The 18,871-nt window shown below is 35.5% G+C and overlaps 1 protein-coding gene across 2 annotated transcripts in view; it reads left to right on the plus strand.

The window, feature by feature from the left end:
* Window positions 1–18,871, plus strand: part of MAP4K3 (mitogen-activated protein kinase kinase kinase kinase 3) — a 207,434-nt gene that overhangs the window by 165,839 nt on the left and 22,724 nt on the right. For both annotated transcript variants that reach the window (XM_007445764.1, XM_007445765.1), the window contains 8 exons: window positions 712–750; window positions 996–1,049; window positions 3,506–3,548; window positions 4,731–4,890; window positions 5,752–5,864; window positions 8,875–8,916; window positions 17,087–17,171; window positions 18,343–18,422. In XM_007445764.1, the coding sequence (XP_007445826.1) occupies window positions 712–750; window positions 996–1,049; window positions 3,506–3,548; window positions 4,731–4,890; window positions 5,752–5,864; window positions 8,875–8,916; window positions 17,087–17,171; window positions 18,343–18,422 (616 nt within the window). The remainder of the gene's footprint in view (window positions 1–711; window positions 751–995; window positions 1,050–3,505; window positions 3,549–4,730; window positions 4,891–5,751; window positions 5,865–8,874; window positions 8,917–17,086; window positions 17,172–18,342; window positions 18,423–18,871) is intronic.

The following is an 18,871-nucleotide window of genomic DNA, read 5'->3' on the forward strand; positions in this document are numbered from 1 at the left end:
GGAATGCCGTGAGTTCTCTCTTACATTCCTGAATATCGAAGTTTTATAAATTGCTCCTAATGATAAAATCCTCGCACCTGGTCTGATACAGGCTTAGTCTCCCAAAAGTGTAAATGTGTTTGCCAGTACACCACTGGAGAACAGATACTTCAGGTAAGTGAGTGTCTTCTGTGAAAGCAAAGTGCTACTACATTCATGTATTCACATCACATGCATGCATGCTTTTGCAGAGATCCAACACGTTGAGTTTCATTTTGTAGGATTGCCTGAGAGCATGATGTTTTTTTAAAGTGTGTCACCTTTCTTACATTAAGAAAAAGAAAATATAATTTCAGGTGTCAGGTAAAATATTCCAGGTAAAATTTAAATCCTGGAAACCCCTGACTGTGACCCTGCAATTATTGTTTTGTCAGTCCCAGTTGTGACATTTCATGGTGGGTTGTCCTTTGTCTGAATTGGTATTTTTCAATAAACACTTGGATTTATTTTGTTCATTTAAAATACATGTATAAAGACATTAGCAACAGAAAATAGATACCTCATTAAATATAGCCTGATGTTTTATGGTATAGCGATGATCGTTACAGCAAGTTTTTAGTGAACAGTAAAAAAGTGTTTTAAATTTATAGATAAGGTTAAAGTGATGAAAAATTGTACTTAGTATTTCTTTGCGTTATTCACATTATTTTTAATTTTTATTTTTCTCCTAAGGAGTCTTCTGAAGTCTGTTGAAGAAGAATTACATCAGCGGTAACTTAATTTTTAATTCAGCTTAAAATACTTTGTTACAGATGAGTAAAGTCTCTTTACCCCCTTCTCTGTCATGTAGCCTAAGATTGTGGTGGTGTTGTTGTTTTAATATCCTGAATTCTGTAAAGACATAGAAATAAAATTATGTCCTACAGTACCCCTTCCTGCATTTTCTAAAATTTCTTCTTAAGCTGTTTTGGTAAAGTCCATTTGGTAACAGTGGAATTATCCTTCTTTATCCTTAGAGGGCATGTGGCACATTTAGAAGATGATGAAGGGGATGATGATGAATCTAAACAGTAAGTTCTGTTTCCATTTTTGGTAAAAGAAAAAGTGTCATTTGACCTGATTTAGTAAATCTGGCAGCTTAATATTGAAGTAATTTTAATATCATTAATAATATAGTATCATGGGTTGTACCACAGTTTCTTTCCTTTTCTCTGTTCTAATTGTATTAGTCGCTTCGGGCATCCTTAACAAAATACCGTAGAATGGTATTTATTTCTCATGGTCTGGAGGCTGGGCTGCTGGACAGTTTAGTTCCTGGTGAGAGCTCTCTTCCAGGCTTGCAGGTGGCTGCCTTCTCAGTATGTCCTCAGATGGACTTTGCTCAGTGTGTGCATGCAAAGAGAGAAATCTCTCTCCCTCTTTTTATAAGGCCACCAGTTCTGTCTGATTAGGACCTCATTCTTATGACCTCAGTTAACCTTAATTACCTCCCAGAAGCACTATCTCCAAATACAATCACATTTCACTGTAAGCAGTCAGAAGGAGCCAAGCCTCTCCTTCAGCACTTTGCTTAGAAATCTCCTCAGCTAACTATCCGATTTCATCCCTTGCAGATTTTCCTTCCACAAAACACTAGAACATGAACGCAATTCATCCAAGTTCTCTGCCGCTTTATAACAAGGATTACCTTTCCTCCAGTTTCCAATAACTCGTTCATCATTTCCATCTTGAGACCTCACCAGAATGGCCTTTAATGTCCATTAAAGGACATTCTGTTAATGACTTATTTGTGTGTTCTCTAAGAAGATGGAAGCTTTCTCACCAGCTCTCCTCTTTTCTCATTGACCTCTTGCTCTTAACGCCTATACTTCTAGCATGTACCCCCAAACTCTTCCAGCCTTTACCTATTACCCAGTTCCATAACTGCTTCCACATTTTTATGTATTTATTACAATAGCACCCCACTTCTAAGTACCAAAATATGTCTTAGCTCAGGCTGCCATAACAAAATATCATGGACTGAGTGGCTTGAACAACAGAGATTTGTCACAGTTCTGGAGGCTGGGATGTCCAAGATAAGGTGCCCGCAGATTTAGTTCCCGGTGAGGGCCCTCGTCCTGGCTTGTAGACAGCTGCCTTCTTTCTGTGTCTTCACATGGCCTTTTCTCAGTCTGTGCACAGAGAGACAGAGAGGGATCGAGATCGAGATCTCTTCCTCTTCTTAGAAAGCCACCAATTCTGTTAGATTAGCTCCCCACCCATATGATCTCATTTAACCTCAGTTACCTCCTAGAAGCCCTGTGTCCAAATACAAGCACATTGGAGGTTAGGGTTTCAACCTACAAATTTTGAGTGGACACAATTCAGTCCATGGCACGAGTTGATAAAAAAAGAACTTTGAAAAAAATTTACGAAGACAGTAAACATATCCTATAGTTTAATGTTATAAATTAGTCAGTAATAGCTGTAATTATTACTACAGCCACAAAGAGTCTTACTATATGGTTGATTAAATTTCATCTGATATGTTTCAAATAAATAATTTGGATATAAATGTATTTTTGAGGGGAGAATATTTTCACTTACGTAATTATTAATATTTAGTCCTTTAAGTTTTGGGGGTTTTGTTGTTTGTTTTTAAAGAAAGATGCAGTTTCATGGTAGAGTGACAGAAACACCTGAGAAGCAGCTGGGGCATTGATTTTCCTTTCTACCTCACCACTCTGTGACCTTGAATCAGGTCACTTAACCTCTCTGGGCCTCAGTCTCCTCATCTGAGAGTATATGCTCCATAATCTTTTAATTTTTAGTACTTCAGAAACTCCAGTTCTGAGTTGTAATGAATCTTAGCTTCAACCAAATAAATTCTGCCAGTAATTTCATAGAGTATGTATATAGCTTTTGATGAGCTTCATCAGAGATATTCCATATCTAACAGTAGTAAAAATGAAGCTTACATTGTAATATATTTTTATATCATTTTGCTATTTTTCCTTAAACCAACTGTTGCTTGTGTTTTTATATTAACTACCTTTCAATTGATATAAATTGGAATTGTGGCTATCTTTTCCAGTTTTAATTACTAAAATAGTATTTGAAAACAAGAAAGCATATCTAGGGCTTCCCTGCTGGCGCAGCAGTTGAGAGTCCGCCTGCCAATGCAGGGGACACGGGTTAGTGCCCCGGTCCAGGAAGATCCCACATGCCGCGGAGCGGCTGGGCCCGTGAGCCATGGCCGCTGAGCCTGCGCGTCCAGAGCCTGTGCTCCGCAACGGGAGAGGCCACAACAGTGAGAGGCCTGCATACCGCCAAAAGAAAGCATATCTACTCAGTTACTTTTGAATAATACTTCATTTAGCATAACTTGAACATTTCACAAAGTATTTTGAAAATCGCTCATAACCTTAGAAAAAGAAACTTGTTTATACAAAATTTTCTTCCATATCTTTAAAAAAATAATCATATTTTAGTACTGATTTGTTTGTAAAATGACAAGTTCTGATTCTAAGTGTTTATGTTTTTATAGTTCAACCATGAAAGCAAAAGTTCCACCTCCTTTGCCACCAAAGGTAAGCAGATTTGTTTCTCGGTTTGAATTGTGTATGTGTGTCTGCCACTTTAATACTGTATTAATACTTACTCTGTGGCTTATTTAAACTTGGGATCCACAAAGAAAAGTCATGAAGAAGTTACTAACCATGATATAAGTAGATAATTGTGATTGTTTTTGTTTGTCTTTTTTTAATCATCCAACTTGTCATTTGGTGTTTATTCTAAATAATAAGTTCCAGAAATTTGTACATGAAAATGATTAAATTAATGGATTAGTATTTCACTTGGGTTAGAAAACTCATACTTTTAATAAGATTTTTTTCTTCAAAATCTATAATCTACTAGTAACTGATTAAGTTCATATGCATAGCAAATTCTAAGTATAAAATGAACTGTTTATAAAATGAGTTGTAAGGTTTGAAATCAATTATAAATTGATTTATAAATGAGAATTGGAGTCCAACCAGTCTAGATATCCAACGTATTACTATACTTTGTTTTTATTTTACTTTTAAGAAAATCACGATTCACCCAGGTAAATAGGACTGTTCTTGCTTGTTCAGTTTTACGTTAGCAGAAATACAGAGATCTGAATTTCAAAGAGATAAGTGCTGAGCAGTCTTCCTAATAAAGGACACATTATAAGAATTTATAAATCCTCCAAAGCTTCAGCTGACTGAAGGTTTTTCCACTGTCTGCACAGAGTTCCCCAGGTATCCCATATTGCTGAGTTAGTATTCTCTCATTTGATAAAATTTGAATTGGCATCTTCTTCTGCCCCCTGTCTGAAAGATTAAGCATTAACATAAAAGATAATGAGTCACCTTAAAGAGACAGTTTAGATTAGCCTTGTAAGGAGCTGAACTTTGATTAGCCTGAATGTTTAAAATAAAAGGAGACCCATTTAAATTGGGGATCGTAAAGACCAGAATATTTTTATTTGGCAAGTCTAAGTGGGTAGGCTTGTGAGGAATTAATAGAAACAGGTCATTTTTTTTTCCTGAGAAAATATTTTAGGTGTACCTTTTTAGGATATATATTAAGATTACCTGAACCAGATAGTTGAATAATCCAATAAGAGTTGAAACTCAACTAGTAAACACAGTTACTTCAGGGCAGATATTCAGTATTTTTCATGTTTAATGAAACACGAATAATTTCATGTTTAATCATTGGTCTCCTTTTCTGTATTATTTCAGCCTAAGTCCATATTCATACCACAGGAAACTCATTCTACTGAGGATGATAATCAAGGAACAATCAAGAGATGTCCCACGTCAGAGAGCCCAGCAAAGCCCTCCCAAGTTCCACCTAGGCCACCACCTCCCAGGTTACCTCCACAGAAGCCTGTTGCTTTAGGTAATGGGGGAAGGGAAGGTGAAATAAGAATGTTGCCAGGTTTTCATAATGTGTGAAAAAAATGGAGGGACTCCTTTTAAGAGATTATTTGAAATTCCTTTGGGGAAGGGAGAAGGAAGGCAATGGCTCTAGAGATGTTTTCTGCTTTTTGCCTCATAGTTTGATGTGTTTTTATGACAGGATTACCTAAGACCCAGTCTGGGATATTTTGCCTTTTCTTTCTCATTTCATATCTAGCCTTCCCTCTTTTGGAGAATCGTTTGTACCCAATTTGTTATTTATCTAGAGTGTGGCAACAAAAGAAATTAAACTCTGAACAAACAAGGAAAATGTGTTTGGTCCTAGGCTACTTCTGTTTTAGAAAGAGGATACCTTGTCTGACTCCTTTATTTTATTTCATTTAATCATTTTTAGAAAAATGATTGTCAGTATTTGCTAGGTGTTTGCCTCCAAAGTAATACTAGAAGGTACTGTTTTAATACTGTAAAGTGTCTTGTGTGTTATGCAAAAGAAGCAATTAAAAAAAGAGCAGCTAATGTTTCTTGGATAACAGACTATAAATTGCCCCTTTCCTGAAAGTAGTTATGTATTCAATATTTCTTTTCTTTTTAACACAAATATATGTACTTAAATACAGCCTGAATTTTAATTTGCATATGTGAAAGAAATAGAGATAAAAGTAGAAGAACATGTATATAAAAGACTTTTCACAGTAGTAAATATTCTGATAGGGTAATCCCAAATGAAGGCTGAAACTGTCTCAGAGATAATATTTTTTGTTTCCTACTTGAAAATTTTCTGAATGAAAATTTTCATAAAAATTAATCCTTTTCTAATATATTTAAATATATCTTACTGAAGGAAATGGAGTGAGCTCCTTCCAGTTAAATGGTGAACGAGACGGTTCATTATATCAACAACAGAATGACCACAGAGGCACAAACCTTGCGAGGAAAGAAAAGAAAGATGTACCAGTAGGTATTTATATTCATAAGCTCTACTTATATTTGTTTCCTTTTTCACTATTAAATAAGTTTTGCAGTTATAATTGATGGAACTCTAGCAATTATATATTTTAAATTTGTATGTTTATATTTTAGTATATGAATTATAATGATAATAGATTGTTTAAATCTTGAAAAAAATGACTTCACTATGGTAAACATGAATGAAAGCTTTCTACTGTTCAGATTATTTAGGCCAATTTGTTATATTGCATATTATAAAATGTGACCTCTGCATACAGCTAAACACTTAGTATTCTTGTGATTGTTGAGAAAATATTATTCTTGTTGATTAGAATGATTCTTATACATTGCTTTTACAGTCTAATGAACTTACTGAAGGAAGGACATGGACAGATAAGGAAAGCCATAGCTTCTACCTCAGGACAAATTTCTGTTACATAATTTGTGATATTACTACTCTTACTCAAAGAAAATAGCTAACAAGGAAGAAAAATTAAGATTATTTTCTAGTAGATATAAGATATCACTTTAGGAAAGGTGAAGTTAGCCTTATCAGCTATTCCTGTTACAAATGTTAGATAAAACACTATGACATAACTACTAAAACATAAATAGAATTTATCAGGGAGATTAAAAATTGTTAACATCAGGCAACATTTGTCCATCATCATAGAACTTAAAACAACAAAAAAATCCTTAAAACTCCCAATTCAGCAGTTGCCAACAAGATCACAAGACAGTATTTTGGGGGAAGTTTTTGTGTATAATAACATTGGTTATTTTTCTAGAAATTTACAGGACATATGGTTATGTGCATACAGTGCACATACTTTGTGCACTAAGCACATTGCTAGAGGCTTTTGTTCTGTATCTGTTCAACTGTTTCATAAGATTTCGCTATAGGTATGACATACCATTTTTTATAATTCAGTTAAAGCATTTGACTGGGGTTATGCATTGTAATTTGTGAAACTTAAAACATTTTTAACAAAAGTGAAATGTCCTGTAGGAATAATAGGATTTATGAAGTCTGTCCAACTGAGTAGTGCCTTTTTGCTTTCATCAGTTTAAATTTTAGCAGCCCTGCTAATGTAGTAGTATAAAAATGCAGCCTAATGATTTTGCAACACAGTATAATAATCTTTGAGAGATGAATACATTTTTAATTTATGCACTTTTAATTCACTTTTTCTATTACCTTATTTTATCAGGATAAGGAACTAGTAATTAAACTAACAGTCTCAATAATTCTGAAATAAATATGTCATGACTGTATCAGGATAAACATTATCCCTGGTATATTGAAACATGATTACAGTTAGTGCAGCTTCTTGAAATTATTTACAGCCAATTCTGTCAGTACTTAAGTTAAATCTGACAGTTAGAACATTCAGAGCTCCCTAATTAAAAATGATGTTTTGCTAAAATAGATGATATGTGATAAAAAATAAGTACATAAATCATTTGCAAAATGGAAAAAAATTATCAGAAATTGATGGCAGTATTAGGCTGTACATCCTCATAAACATATCTACAAAGTAAAATTTCATAGTCTTAATTTTAGAAATGTCTAAAAGTTACTCATGTAAGTAGTACTACACAGAATATTTCATTTGTATCATGTATATGAAATCAATTAACAGTAGCTTTTTAATTTTGGTCTCATTTAAACAATTCTGATTTATATGAGATTGAGAAAAAATTATAATGTCATTCCTTAAAACGCTGTTAAGATTAACCTCAAAAGAAACCTAGACTTTAATTAAATTTACATTTAAATTATAATCTCTCCCAAGGAGATTCCTTCTCCAGGGATAAATCATATACCCCAGGAATGTAGCCCCTTGGAGAAATTTCGGGTACTGTTGAGAATATTGTAATAGATGAGCGATGTGCTATTTTTCCTCTCCTTAAATCATCAGTATACTATGACCAATGATTCATGCATTTGAGTCCATCAAAATTTAAAACTTCACTTGACAAAACACTCTGTAAACAAGGTTAACATAATGTGCAGACTAGGAGAAAACATTTGTAATATATATATAACATACAGTATTTAAGTCTAGATATATAAGGAGCTCCAACAAATAGATAAGAAAAAGGTAACTCAGTTAAAAAAAAAAAAAAAAAAGGGGCGGGGCGGGGGTGGGAAGAATTCACAGAAGAGGAAAAACTTTTTTTTAAAAAGATTCTCAACCTTCCTAGCAATCAGAGGCATGCAAGTTAATGAGAAACACAGGAGAAAACATTTTTTACTCCTGTAAAAACTGTTATCAGTTTGAGAACATTAAGTGTCTGTGAGACCATAAGGAACCAGGACTCTCGTACATTGCTGGTGGGAGCGATACGAAGTGGGCACTTGGAAAGGCAGTTTGACATTCAGTATCCACTAAAATGTAAAGGTACAGACCCCATATTCCAGAAGTTTCACTTCTCACAACATATCCTTAAAAAAAAAATTCACACATGTAGTAAGGTATGTGCAAGGGTGATCATTTCCACATTGTTGTTATAGTAAAAATTTGAAAATAATTTTAAATATCCAATAACAATTAGGGAGTTGCTAAATAAAGTACGTTATCTTCATACTGTGCTGCAGTTAAAGCAAATGAGTCAATGTACTTATGCTGTCCAAGACCCAACGTTAAGGCAAAGAACAAGTTGATAAACAGTGAATAACTATTTATGTTCTAAAACACACACAAAAACAGTATTTCTGTGGGGACATGTATATAAATATGTGCAAAAAGGTCTAGAAGGATACACAAATACATGAGTACATATAATTGCCTAGAGAAAAGTTTGGAAGGATACACAGTAAACCATTTTGGGGGGGCAGGTACTAGGAATAAGTGGAGTGTGAAAGGATTATAGGGGACTTCAGTATTATCTATAATGTTTTGTTTGACAAAAAGAATGTATTCATGTATTTTATTCTGATACATGTGTTTGAAATACAGTACTGATATACCAAACAACAAGAAGTATAATCATGCATGTGTTCTTTTTCTAGAAGCCTATTAGTAATGGCCTACCCCCAACACCTAAAGTGCACGTAAGTATAAATACCAAATAGGTTAAGTTTTCAAACTAAATACAATGACAAATAATTGCTTGAATGTGTACCTTTGGTTGGATTTTTTTGCCTGTTTGAAAGAATCCATTATTATTGAAAAAAACTAAAAGATTGCTAATTTACATATTAATTGATTATATCTGAAAAGTAACTTTTCAAAAGAAAATTACGATAAATTACACATTTTTAAAAGCTGCTTTATTCAAAAATTATTAATATTTTCTTTGCACATATTTTTGAAGGAATGTGAAAAATGCACAGTTATCAAAAACATAGAATTTTAGAACTAGAGGGAACATTGAAGGAGCATCTGGCCCAAACTCTATTTTTTGCCCATGAATAAAACTGAGACCCAAAGATCTTAGTCACCAAGATCACAAAACAGCACCCAACTCTAACCAGACCTAGAACTAGAACGTAAATGTCCTATGTTATAGTCCTTGTAGGTTTTTTATATCTATATATACCATGCTATCCTTTTTAGGATTAAAATGATATTAACTCAATGTAATTTTAGGTTAGTATGGCTAGAACTACATTTTCGCTGATACAAATCTCTAATCTAAAACCTTATGTAATACTAGTTTAGACAATGTCCATAATTTTTCTGGTTTTTAACCTCCCAACTCTACTATTTAGCCTTTTTACTTTTTAACTCTACTTTTTAATTAGTTTAAAGATCTAAATAATCATACCTCATTTTACAAAAAGAAGTTTTGAGTGTAAACGGCTCCTGAGTCTAGAGATTTATGTATACAATAGGGATGAGATTTCCTGTTGGGCTACAAGATGAAATTCCTTTATCAGGTATACAGTTGACAGGGAAGAGCTGATAACTATGGACCAACTATACAAATTAGCTTTAGGTTGGGACTGGTTTGATTGTTTTGTACCTCATTTTGTCATTTGGATTTTTTAGGGGTTTAGCAATACCTTAATATGTGAATTTTGGTACCTATCTTAAAGGATAATTATCAGGGTTAGTTAAGTGATATAATTTCTGCCCTACACCATAAAAACATTTTTTATTGGTCTCCTACCACCTGGTGGTATTGCCAGGCTATTGTTCTTTTTTGGGAACTAAAATCTTAAAAAATACTGGTTGGGGGGCTTTCCTGGTGGCGCAGTGGTTGAGAATCTGCCTGCTAACGCAGGGGACACGGGTTCAAGCTCTGGTCTGGAAGGCTCCCACATGTCGTGGAGCAGCTAGGCCCATGAGCCACAACTACTGAGCCTGCGCGTCTGGAGCCTGTGCTCCGCAATGAGAGGCCGAAATAGTGAGAGGCCCGTGCACCGCGATGAAGAGTGGCCCCCGCTTGCCACAACTAGAGAAAGCCCTCGCACAGAAACGAAGACCCAACACAGCAAAAATAAATTAATTAATTAATAAATTCCTACCCCCAACATCTTCAAAAAAAAAAATACTGGTTGGTAGGTTTCTGTGAGTAAAAAGGAAATCTTAAGATTTCATATTTTGATTGTAACGAGAAGGCCTCTTGTGCTGCAGCTTGTTACTTCCAAAGCAGCCGAGTGGATGAAAGGCTCTTGCTGCTCCAGCCAGGAGTCAGGACTCTGCCTCTGAGGTGGGAGAGCCAACTTCAGAACACTCGTCAAGAAGAGACCTCCCAGCCCCACATAATATCAAACAGCGAAAATCTCCCAGAGATCTCCATCTCAACACCAGCACCCAGCTTCGCTCAACGACCAGCAAGCTACAGTGCTGGACAACCTATGCCAACCATATAGCAAAACAGGAACACAACCCCACCCACTAGCAGAGAGGCTGCCTAAAATCATAATAAGTCCACAGACACCCCAAAACACACCACCAGACGTGGACCTGCCCACTAGAGAGACAAGATCTAGCCTCATACACCACAACACAGGCACTAGTCCCCTCCACCAGGAAGCCTACACAACCCACTGAACCAACCTTAGCCACCGGAGACAGACATCAAAAACAACCCAAAACACACCACCAGACGTGGACCTGCCCACTAGAGAGACAAGATCTAGCCTCATACACCACAACACAGCCACTAGTCCCCTCCACCAGGAAGCCTACACAACGCACTGAACCAACCTTAGCCACTGGAGACAGACATCAAAAACAACGGGAGCTACGAACTTGCAGCCTGCAAAAAGGTGAACCCAATCACAGTAAGATAAGCAAAATGAGAAGACAGAAAAACACACAGCAGATGAAGGAGCAGGATAAAAACCCACCAGACCTAACAAATGAAGAGGAAATAGGCAGTCTACCTGAAAAAGAGTTCAGAATAATGATAGTAAAGATGATCCAAAATCTTGGAAATAGAATGGACAAAATGCAAGAAGCAGTTAACAAGGACCTAGAAGAAATAAAGATGAAACAGACAATGATGAACAACACAATAAATGAAATGAAAAATACTCTAGATGGGATCAATAGCAGAATAAATGAGGCAGAAGAACGGATAAGTGACCTGGAAGATAAAATAGTGGAAATAACTACTGCAGAGCAGAATAAAGAAAAAAGAATGAAAAGAACTGAGGACAGTCTCAGAGACCTCTGGGACAACATTAAACGCACCAACATTCGAATTATAGGGGTTCCAGAAGAAGAAGAGAAAAAGAAAGGGACTGAGAAAATATTTGAAGAGATTATAGTTGAAAACTTCCCTAATATGGGAAAGGAAATCGTTAATCAAGTCCAGGAAGCACAGAGAGTCCCATACAGGATAAATTCAAGGAGAAATACGCCAAGACACATATTAATCAAACTGTCAAAAACTAAATACAAAGAAAGCATATTAAAAGCAGCAAGGGAAAAACAACAAATAACACACAAGGGAATCCCCATAAGGTTAACAGCTGATCTCTCAGCAGAAACTCTACAAGCCAGAAGGGAGTGGCAGGACATACTGAAAGTGATGAAGGAGAAAAACCTGCAACCAAGATTACTCTACCCAGCAAGGATCTCATTCAGATTTGATGGAGAAATTAAAACCTTTACAGACAAGCAAAAGCTGAGAGAGTTCAGCACCACCAAACCAGCTTTACAACAAATGCTAAAGGAACTTCTCTAGACAAAAACACAAGAGAAGGAAAAGTCCTATAATAACGAACCCAAAACAATTTAGAAAATGGGAATAGGAACATACATATCGATAATTACCTTAAATGTAAATGGACTAAATGCTCCCACCAAAAGACACAGATTGGCTGAATGGATACAAAAACAAGACCCATATATATGCTGTCTACAAGAGACCCACTTCAGACCTAGAGACACATACAGACTGAAAGTAAGGGGATGGAAAAAGATATTCCATGCAAATGGAAACCAAAAGAAAGCTGGAGTAGCAATTCTCATATCAGACAAAATAGACTTTAAAATAAGGACTATCAGAAGAGACAAAGAAGGACACTACATAATGATTAAGGGATCGATCCAAGAAGAAGATATAACAATTGTAAATATTTATGCACCCAACATAGGAGCACCTCAATACATAAGGCAAAAACTAGCAGCCATAAAAGGGGAAATCGACAGTAACACATTCATAGTAGGGGACTTCAACACCCCACTTTCACCAATGGACAGATCATCCAAAATGAAAATAAATAAGGAAACACAAGCTTTAAATGATACATTAAACAGGATGGACTTAATTGATATTTATAGGACACTCCATCCAAAAACAACAGAATACACATTTTTCTCAAGTGCTCATGGAACATTCTCCAGGATAGATCATATCTTGGGTCACAAATCAAGCCTTGGTAAATTTAAGAAAATTGAAATTATATCAAGTATCTTTTCCGACCACAACGCCATGAGATTAGATATCAATTATAGGAAAAGAGCAGTAAAAAATACAAACACATGGAGGCTAAACAATACACTACTTAGTAACGAAGTGATCACTGAAGAAATCAAAGAGGAAATTAAAAAATACCTAGAAACAAATGACAATGGAGATACAACGACCCAAAACCTATGGGATGCAGCAAAAGCAGTTCTAAGAGGGAAGTTTATAGCAATACAAGCCCACCTTAAGAAGCAGGAAACATCTCGAATAAACAACCTAACCTTGCACCTCAAGCAATTAGAGAAAGAAGAACAAAAAAACCCCAGAGTTAGCAGAAGGAAAGAAATCATAAAAATCAGATCAGAAATAAATGAAAAAGAAATGAAGGAAACAATAGCAAAGATCAATAAAACTAAAAGCTGGTTCTTTGAGAAGATTAACAAAATTGATAAACCATTAGCCAGACTCATCAAGAAAATAAGGGAGAAGACTCAAATCAATAGAATCAGAAATGAAAAAGGAGAAGTAACAACTGACACTGCAGAAATACAAAAAATCATGAGGGATTACTACAAGCAACTCTATGCCAATAAAATGGACAATCTGGAAGAAATGGACAAATTCTTAGAAATGCACAAACTGCCAAGACTGAATCAGGAAGAAATAGAAAATATGAACAGACCAATCACAAACACTGAAATTGAAACTGTGATTAAAAATCTTCCAACAAACAAAAGCCCAGGACCAGATGGCTTCACAGGCGAATTCTATCAAACATTTAGAGAAGAGCTAACACCTATTCTTCTCAAACTCTTCCAAAATATAGCAGAGGGAGGAACACTCCCAAACTCATTCTACGAGGCCACCATCACCTTGATACCAAAACCAGACAAGGATGTCACAAAGAAAGAAAACTACAGGCCAATATCACTGATGAACATAGATGCAAAAATCCTCAACAAAATACTAGCAAACAGAATCCAACAGCACATTAAAAGGATCATACACCATGATCAAGTGGGGTTTATTCCAGGAATGCAAGGATTCTTCAATATACGCAAATCTATCAATGTGATTAACCATATTAACAAATTGAAGGAGAAAAACCATATGATCATCTCAATAGATGCAGAGAAAGCTTTTGACAAAATTCAACACCCATTTATGATAAAAACCCTGCAGAAAGTAGGTGTAGAGGGAACTTTCCTCAATATAATAAAGGCCGTATATGACAAGCCCACAGCCAACATCATCCTCAATGGCGAAAAACTGAAAGCATTTCCACTAAGGTCAGGAACAAGACAAGGTTGCCCACTCTCACCACTCTTATTCAACATAGTTTTGGAAGTTTTAGCCACAGCAATCAGAGAAGAAAAGGAAATAAAAGGAATCCAAATCGGAAAAGAAGAAGTAAAGCTGTCACTGTTTGCAGATGACATGATACTATACATAGAGAATCCTAAAGATGCTACCAGAAAACTACTAGAGCTAATCAATGAATTTGGTAAAGTAGCAGGATACAAAATTAATGCACAGAAATCTCTGGCATTCCTATATACTAATGATGAAAAATCTGAAAGTGAAATCAAGAAAACACTCCCATTTACCATTGCAACAAAAAGAATAAAATATCTAGGAATAAACCTACCTAAGGAGACAAAAGACCTGTATGCAGAAAATTATAAGACACTGATGAAAGAAATTAAAGATGATACAAACAGATGGAGAGATATACCATGTTCTTGGATTGGAAGAATCAACATTGTGAAAATGACTCTACTTCCCAAAGCAATCTATAGATTCAATGCAATCCCTATCAAACTACCACTGGCATTTTTCACAGAACTAGAACAAAAAATTTCACAATTTGTATGGAAACACAAAAGACCCCGAATAGCCAAAGCAATCTTGAGAACAAAAAATGGAGCTGGAGGAATCAGGCTGCCTGACTTCAGACTATACTACAAAGCTACAGTAATCAAGACAGTATGGTACTGGCACAAAAACAGAAAGATAGATCAATGGAATAGGATAGAAAGCCCAGAGATAAACCCATGCACATATGGTCACCTTATCTTTGATAAAGGTGGCAGGAATATACAGTGGAGAAAGGACAGCCTCTTCAATAAGTGGTGCTGGGAAAATTGGATAGGTACATGTAAAAGTATGAGATTAGATCACTCCCTAACACCATACACAAAAATAAGCTCAAAATGGATTAAAGACCTAAATGTAAGGCCAGAAACTATCAAACTCTTAGAGGAAAACATAGGCAGAACACTCTATGACATAAATCACAGCAAGATCCTTCTTGACCCATCTCCTAGAGTAATGGAGATAAAAACAAAAATAAACAAATGGGACCTAATGAAACTTCAAAGCTTTTGCACAGCAAAGGAAACCATAAACAAGACCAAAAGACAGCCCTCAGAATGGGAGAAAATATTTGCAAATGAATCAACTGACAAAGGATTAATCTCTAAAATTTACAGGCAGCTCATGCAGCTCAATAACAAAAAAATAAACAACCCAATCCAAAAATGGGCAGAAGACCTAAATAGACATTTCTCCAAAGAAGATATACAGACTGCCAACAAACACATGAAAGAATGCTCAACATCATTAATCATTAGAGAAATGCAAATCAAAACTACAATGAGATATCATCTCACACCAGTCAGAATGGCCATCATCAAAAAATCTAGAAACAATAAATGCTGGAGAGGGTGTGGAGAAAAGGGAACACTCTTGCACTGCTGGTGGGAATGTGAATTGGTTCAGCCACTATGGAGAACAGTATGGAGGTTCCTTAAAAAACTACAAATAGAACTACCATATGACCCAGCAATCCCACTACTAGGTATATACCCTGAGGAAACCAGAATTCAGAAAGAGTCATGTACCAAAATGTTCATTGCAGCTCTATTTACAATAGCCCGGAGATGGAAACAACCTAAGTGCCCGCCGTCGGATGAATGGATAAAGAAGATGTGGCACATATATACAATGGAATATTACTCAGCCATAAAAAGAAACGAAATTGAGCTATTTGTAATGAGGTGGATAGATCTAGAGTCTGTCATACGGAGTGAAGTAAGTCAGAAAGAGAAGGACAAATACCGTATGCTAACACATATATATGGAATTTAAGAAAAAAAAATGTTATGAAGAACCTAGGGGTAAAACAGGAATAAAGACAGAGACCTACTGGAGAACAGACTTGAGGATATGGGGAGGGGGAAGGGTGAGGTGTGTTAGGGCGAGAGAGAGACATGGACATATATATACTAACAAACGTAAGGTAGATAGCCAGTGGGAAGCAGCCGCATGGCACAGGGAAACCGGCTCGGTTCTTTGTGGCTGTCTGGAGGGGTGGGATAGGGAGGGTGGGAGGGAGGGAGACAAAGAGGGAAGAGATATGGGAACATATATATATGTATAACTGACTCACTCTGTTATAAAGCAGAAACTAACACACCATTGTAAAGCAATTATACCCCAATAAAGATGTTAAAAAAAAAAAAAAAAAAAGATTTCATATTTTGATTATTTTGTGTTAATATTTTTAATCCACTGTAGTCAACAGTAATCACTCACAGTATTATCTCCCCGTTGGTAAAGAAAACATTCATGCTCTAAAATGATGCACAGTGCTGTCCTTACCACATATTTCTGTATTCTTTTTTCCCCCAAGTTTTTGTTAGTAAAAGTAATTAAATGGGTAAGGTTTCTTGTATTTATTTATTCTAACCAGAACAGTAATTTCAAAATTAACATCTTACTCTTTGAATATCAAAAAACGTTCAAATGAGTGATATTATTTTTCACTATAAGGTATTTATTATCTGAAAGGTTTGTAAATAAGCTTGATAAATAAATATTAACATCAAAAAATAAAGCTTTTTGTTGAATCCTTCCAGGGAAAATAATCAGATTGCTCAACTTTTTTTAAAAGTACATCTCTGTTTTGAGATTAAAGTCCGTGTATGAATTTCAAATCAACCATACCTTTTCCACTTTGTAATATTAACTTCAGTGCTTAGTGCTATTTTTAGGCTCATGAAACCAAGTAAGAAAATTTTCACCTTTGTAGAGATTATGATTTCCTTCTTACCAGAGAATATTGTATTACTCTTAATGTGGGACATGTACGTAATTCTTCTGTAAGCAATTATTGTGCAGAATTAGTTGCTATTGCTGCTTTGTTTATTTGAGAAGATAGGAAGAATAAAATGACTCTTCTAAGTAAAATCTTATATCATCTGACAGTTGTGCCTGAAACCTTTGTGATACCACTCTAAGGCAAATGACTAGGACTCGTTAGATTTATTTGGTTATTTTTTTGTTTTTTCCAGATGGGTGCATGTTTTTCAAAGGTTTTTAATGGATGTCCCTTGAAAATTCACTGTGCAACATCATGGATAAACCCAGACACAAGAGGTAGTACTATGTGTTTTTATCTGTTATCTTTCTGATTGTTTAGTGTTTTCATGAGACCAGGAAAGCACTCAGTTTTAATCACTTTCTGCATACCTTTCTGAAGAAAATTTTGTTACAATTTAAAAAGAAATGTTTTTAAGGTAAATATGTTTCTCTATGTTATTAGCAGTGTTTGAGGTGACACATGGTATTAAAATTTCACTGTGTAGTCACCATATCGATATACTGAAACCATATACTCTGTGCCATCTGTCTTTATAAAGATACACGTAGAGATATGTACAAACGTATGGTCTCTCCTCTCTCTTTCTCTGTCTCTCTCTCACTCACACACACACACACACACAGAGGTATTCTTAAATCCAAGCTGTAGGTACTTTCATTTCACAGGTGAAGAAAATGACATTCAGAGAGGTTCATTGTTTCACAGCCAATCGGTAGTAGAGCTGCAGTTTGATCCCAATTCAGTCCCGTCTGACCACAAAGCTTATGCCTTTAATCTCCCAGTACTAATCCTAAATACTGTGCATTATAGGAATGTTCTTGGTATTCTAAGTTGTTCTCAGAATAATTCAGTTTAGCCTGGAGAAGTTCTTCACCTGCTTTTTTATATTATCATTAAAAACTGATCAAACAGAACCATGACCAAACTTCTAATATCTTCTAGAAGATATTGAGTACCCTAGCAAGCATCCCAGTTTTAGTTAACTTTTTAAATAGGCTGTAGTCAGATCTTGTTTTTTTTGATGTTATGTTTATAATAATAGCCCATCTGCAAAAATACTTTGAGTCTGTATCAGCTGTTCTTGATTTGCATTCTGTATGTTAGTTGCACATGATCCCCTCCAAGAGGGAATTTAGAAAAGTTGCTGCAGATTCTCTGCCAGTCCTTAGCACCCTCTGATGAGTGAGGAGCCCTAGCATGCCATTCTTCAAAACCTCTTTTCATAAAATTTTCTTCACTGCTTTGAGGCTAATATTTGCATATAACTCAATTCCTTGAGCTAGAGTTTCTAACTACTTATTTGCATTAAAATAAAAAAGACTGCTTACAGACCACAGTAGTTCTTTTTTCATATGTTAATACATATATACTTAATTTTAGATGATATAAATTCTTTTAAAGAGTGTTCTATATATCAAAATCAGTGGATTACTTTTGTCATTTCAGATCAGTACTTGATATTTGGTGCTGAAGAAGGGATTTATACCTTGAATCTCAATGAACTTCATGAAACATCAATGGAACAGGTATGTTATTTTGTATTTTTCCTTTTTTTTTAATTCTTAAGTTATTGTACACAGACACTAAACAAGAAATGTTTCAGTGCTATGATTTGTTGCCTCTTTTGTTCATAAAACCTTCCTAGAGCATATTCTATTTACCAGGTGCTAAAGACACACTCACAAGGTTAGTCCTCACCTTTAAGTAGCTCATGATCTAATAGATGAAACAAACATGTAAACCAATAACTGCAACACACTTCGAGTTCGATGTCACACTAGGAATGAGTACAAAGTATAAGCCACAGAGGTGGGTATCACTAGCACCTCCTGTGGGGAGATCAGAAGGAGAGAGACATTTAAGATGGACCATAAATGATGATGAGTAGAAGGTTAAAGGATAAACATGAAAGAGCATGGCAAGCATGGGGAACTATGAGTGGATAATTCGATTGGAGTATAGAATGAGTGTAGAA

The sequence above is a fragment of the Lipotes vexillifer genome, unplaced genomic scaffold (assembly GCF_000442215.2).
Source record: "Lipotes vexillifer unplaced genomic scaffold, Lipotes_vexillifer_v1.1 scaffold278, whole genome shotgun sequence".
NCBI lineage: Eukaryota > Metazoa > Chordata > Mammalia > Artiodactyla > Lipotidae > Lipotes > Lipotes vexillifer.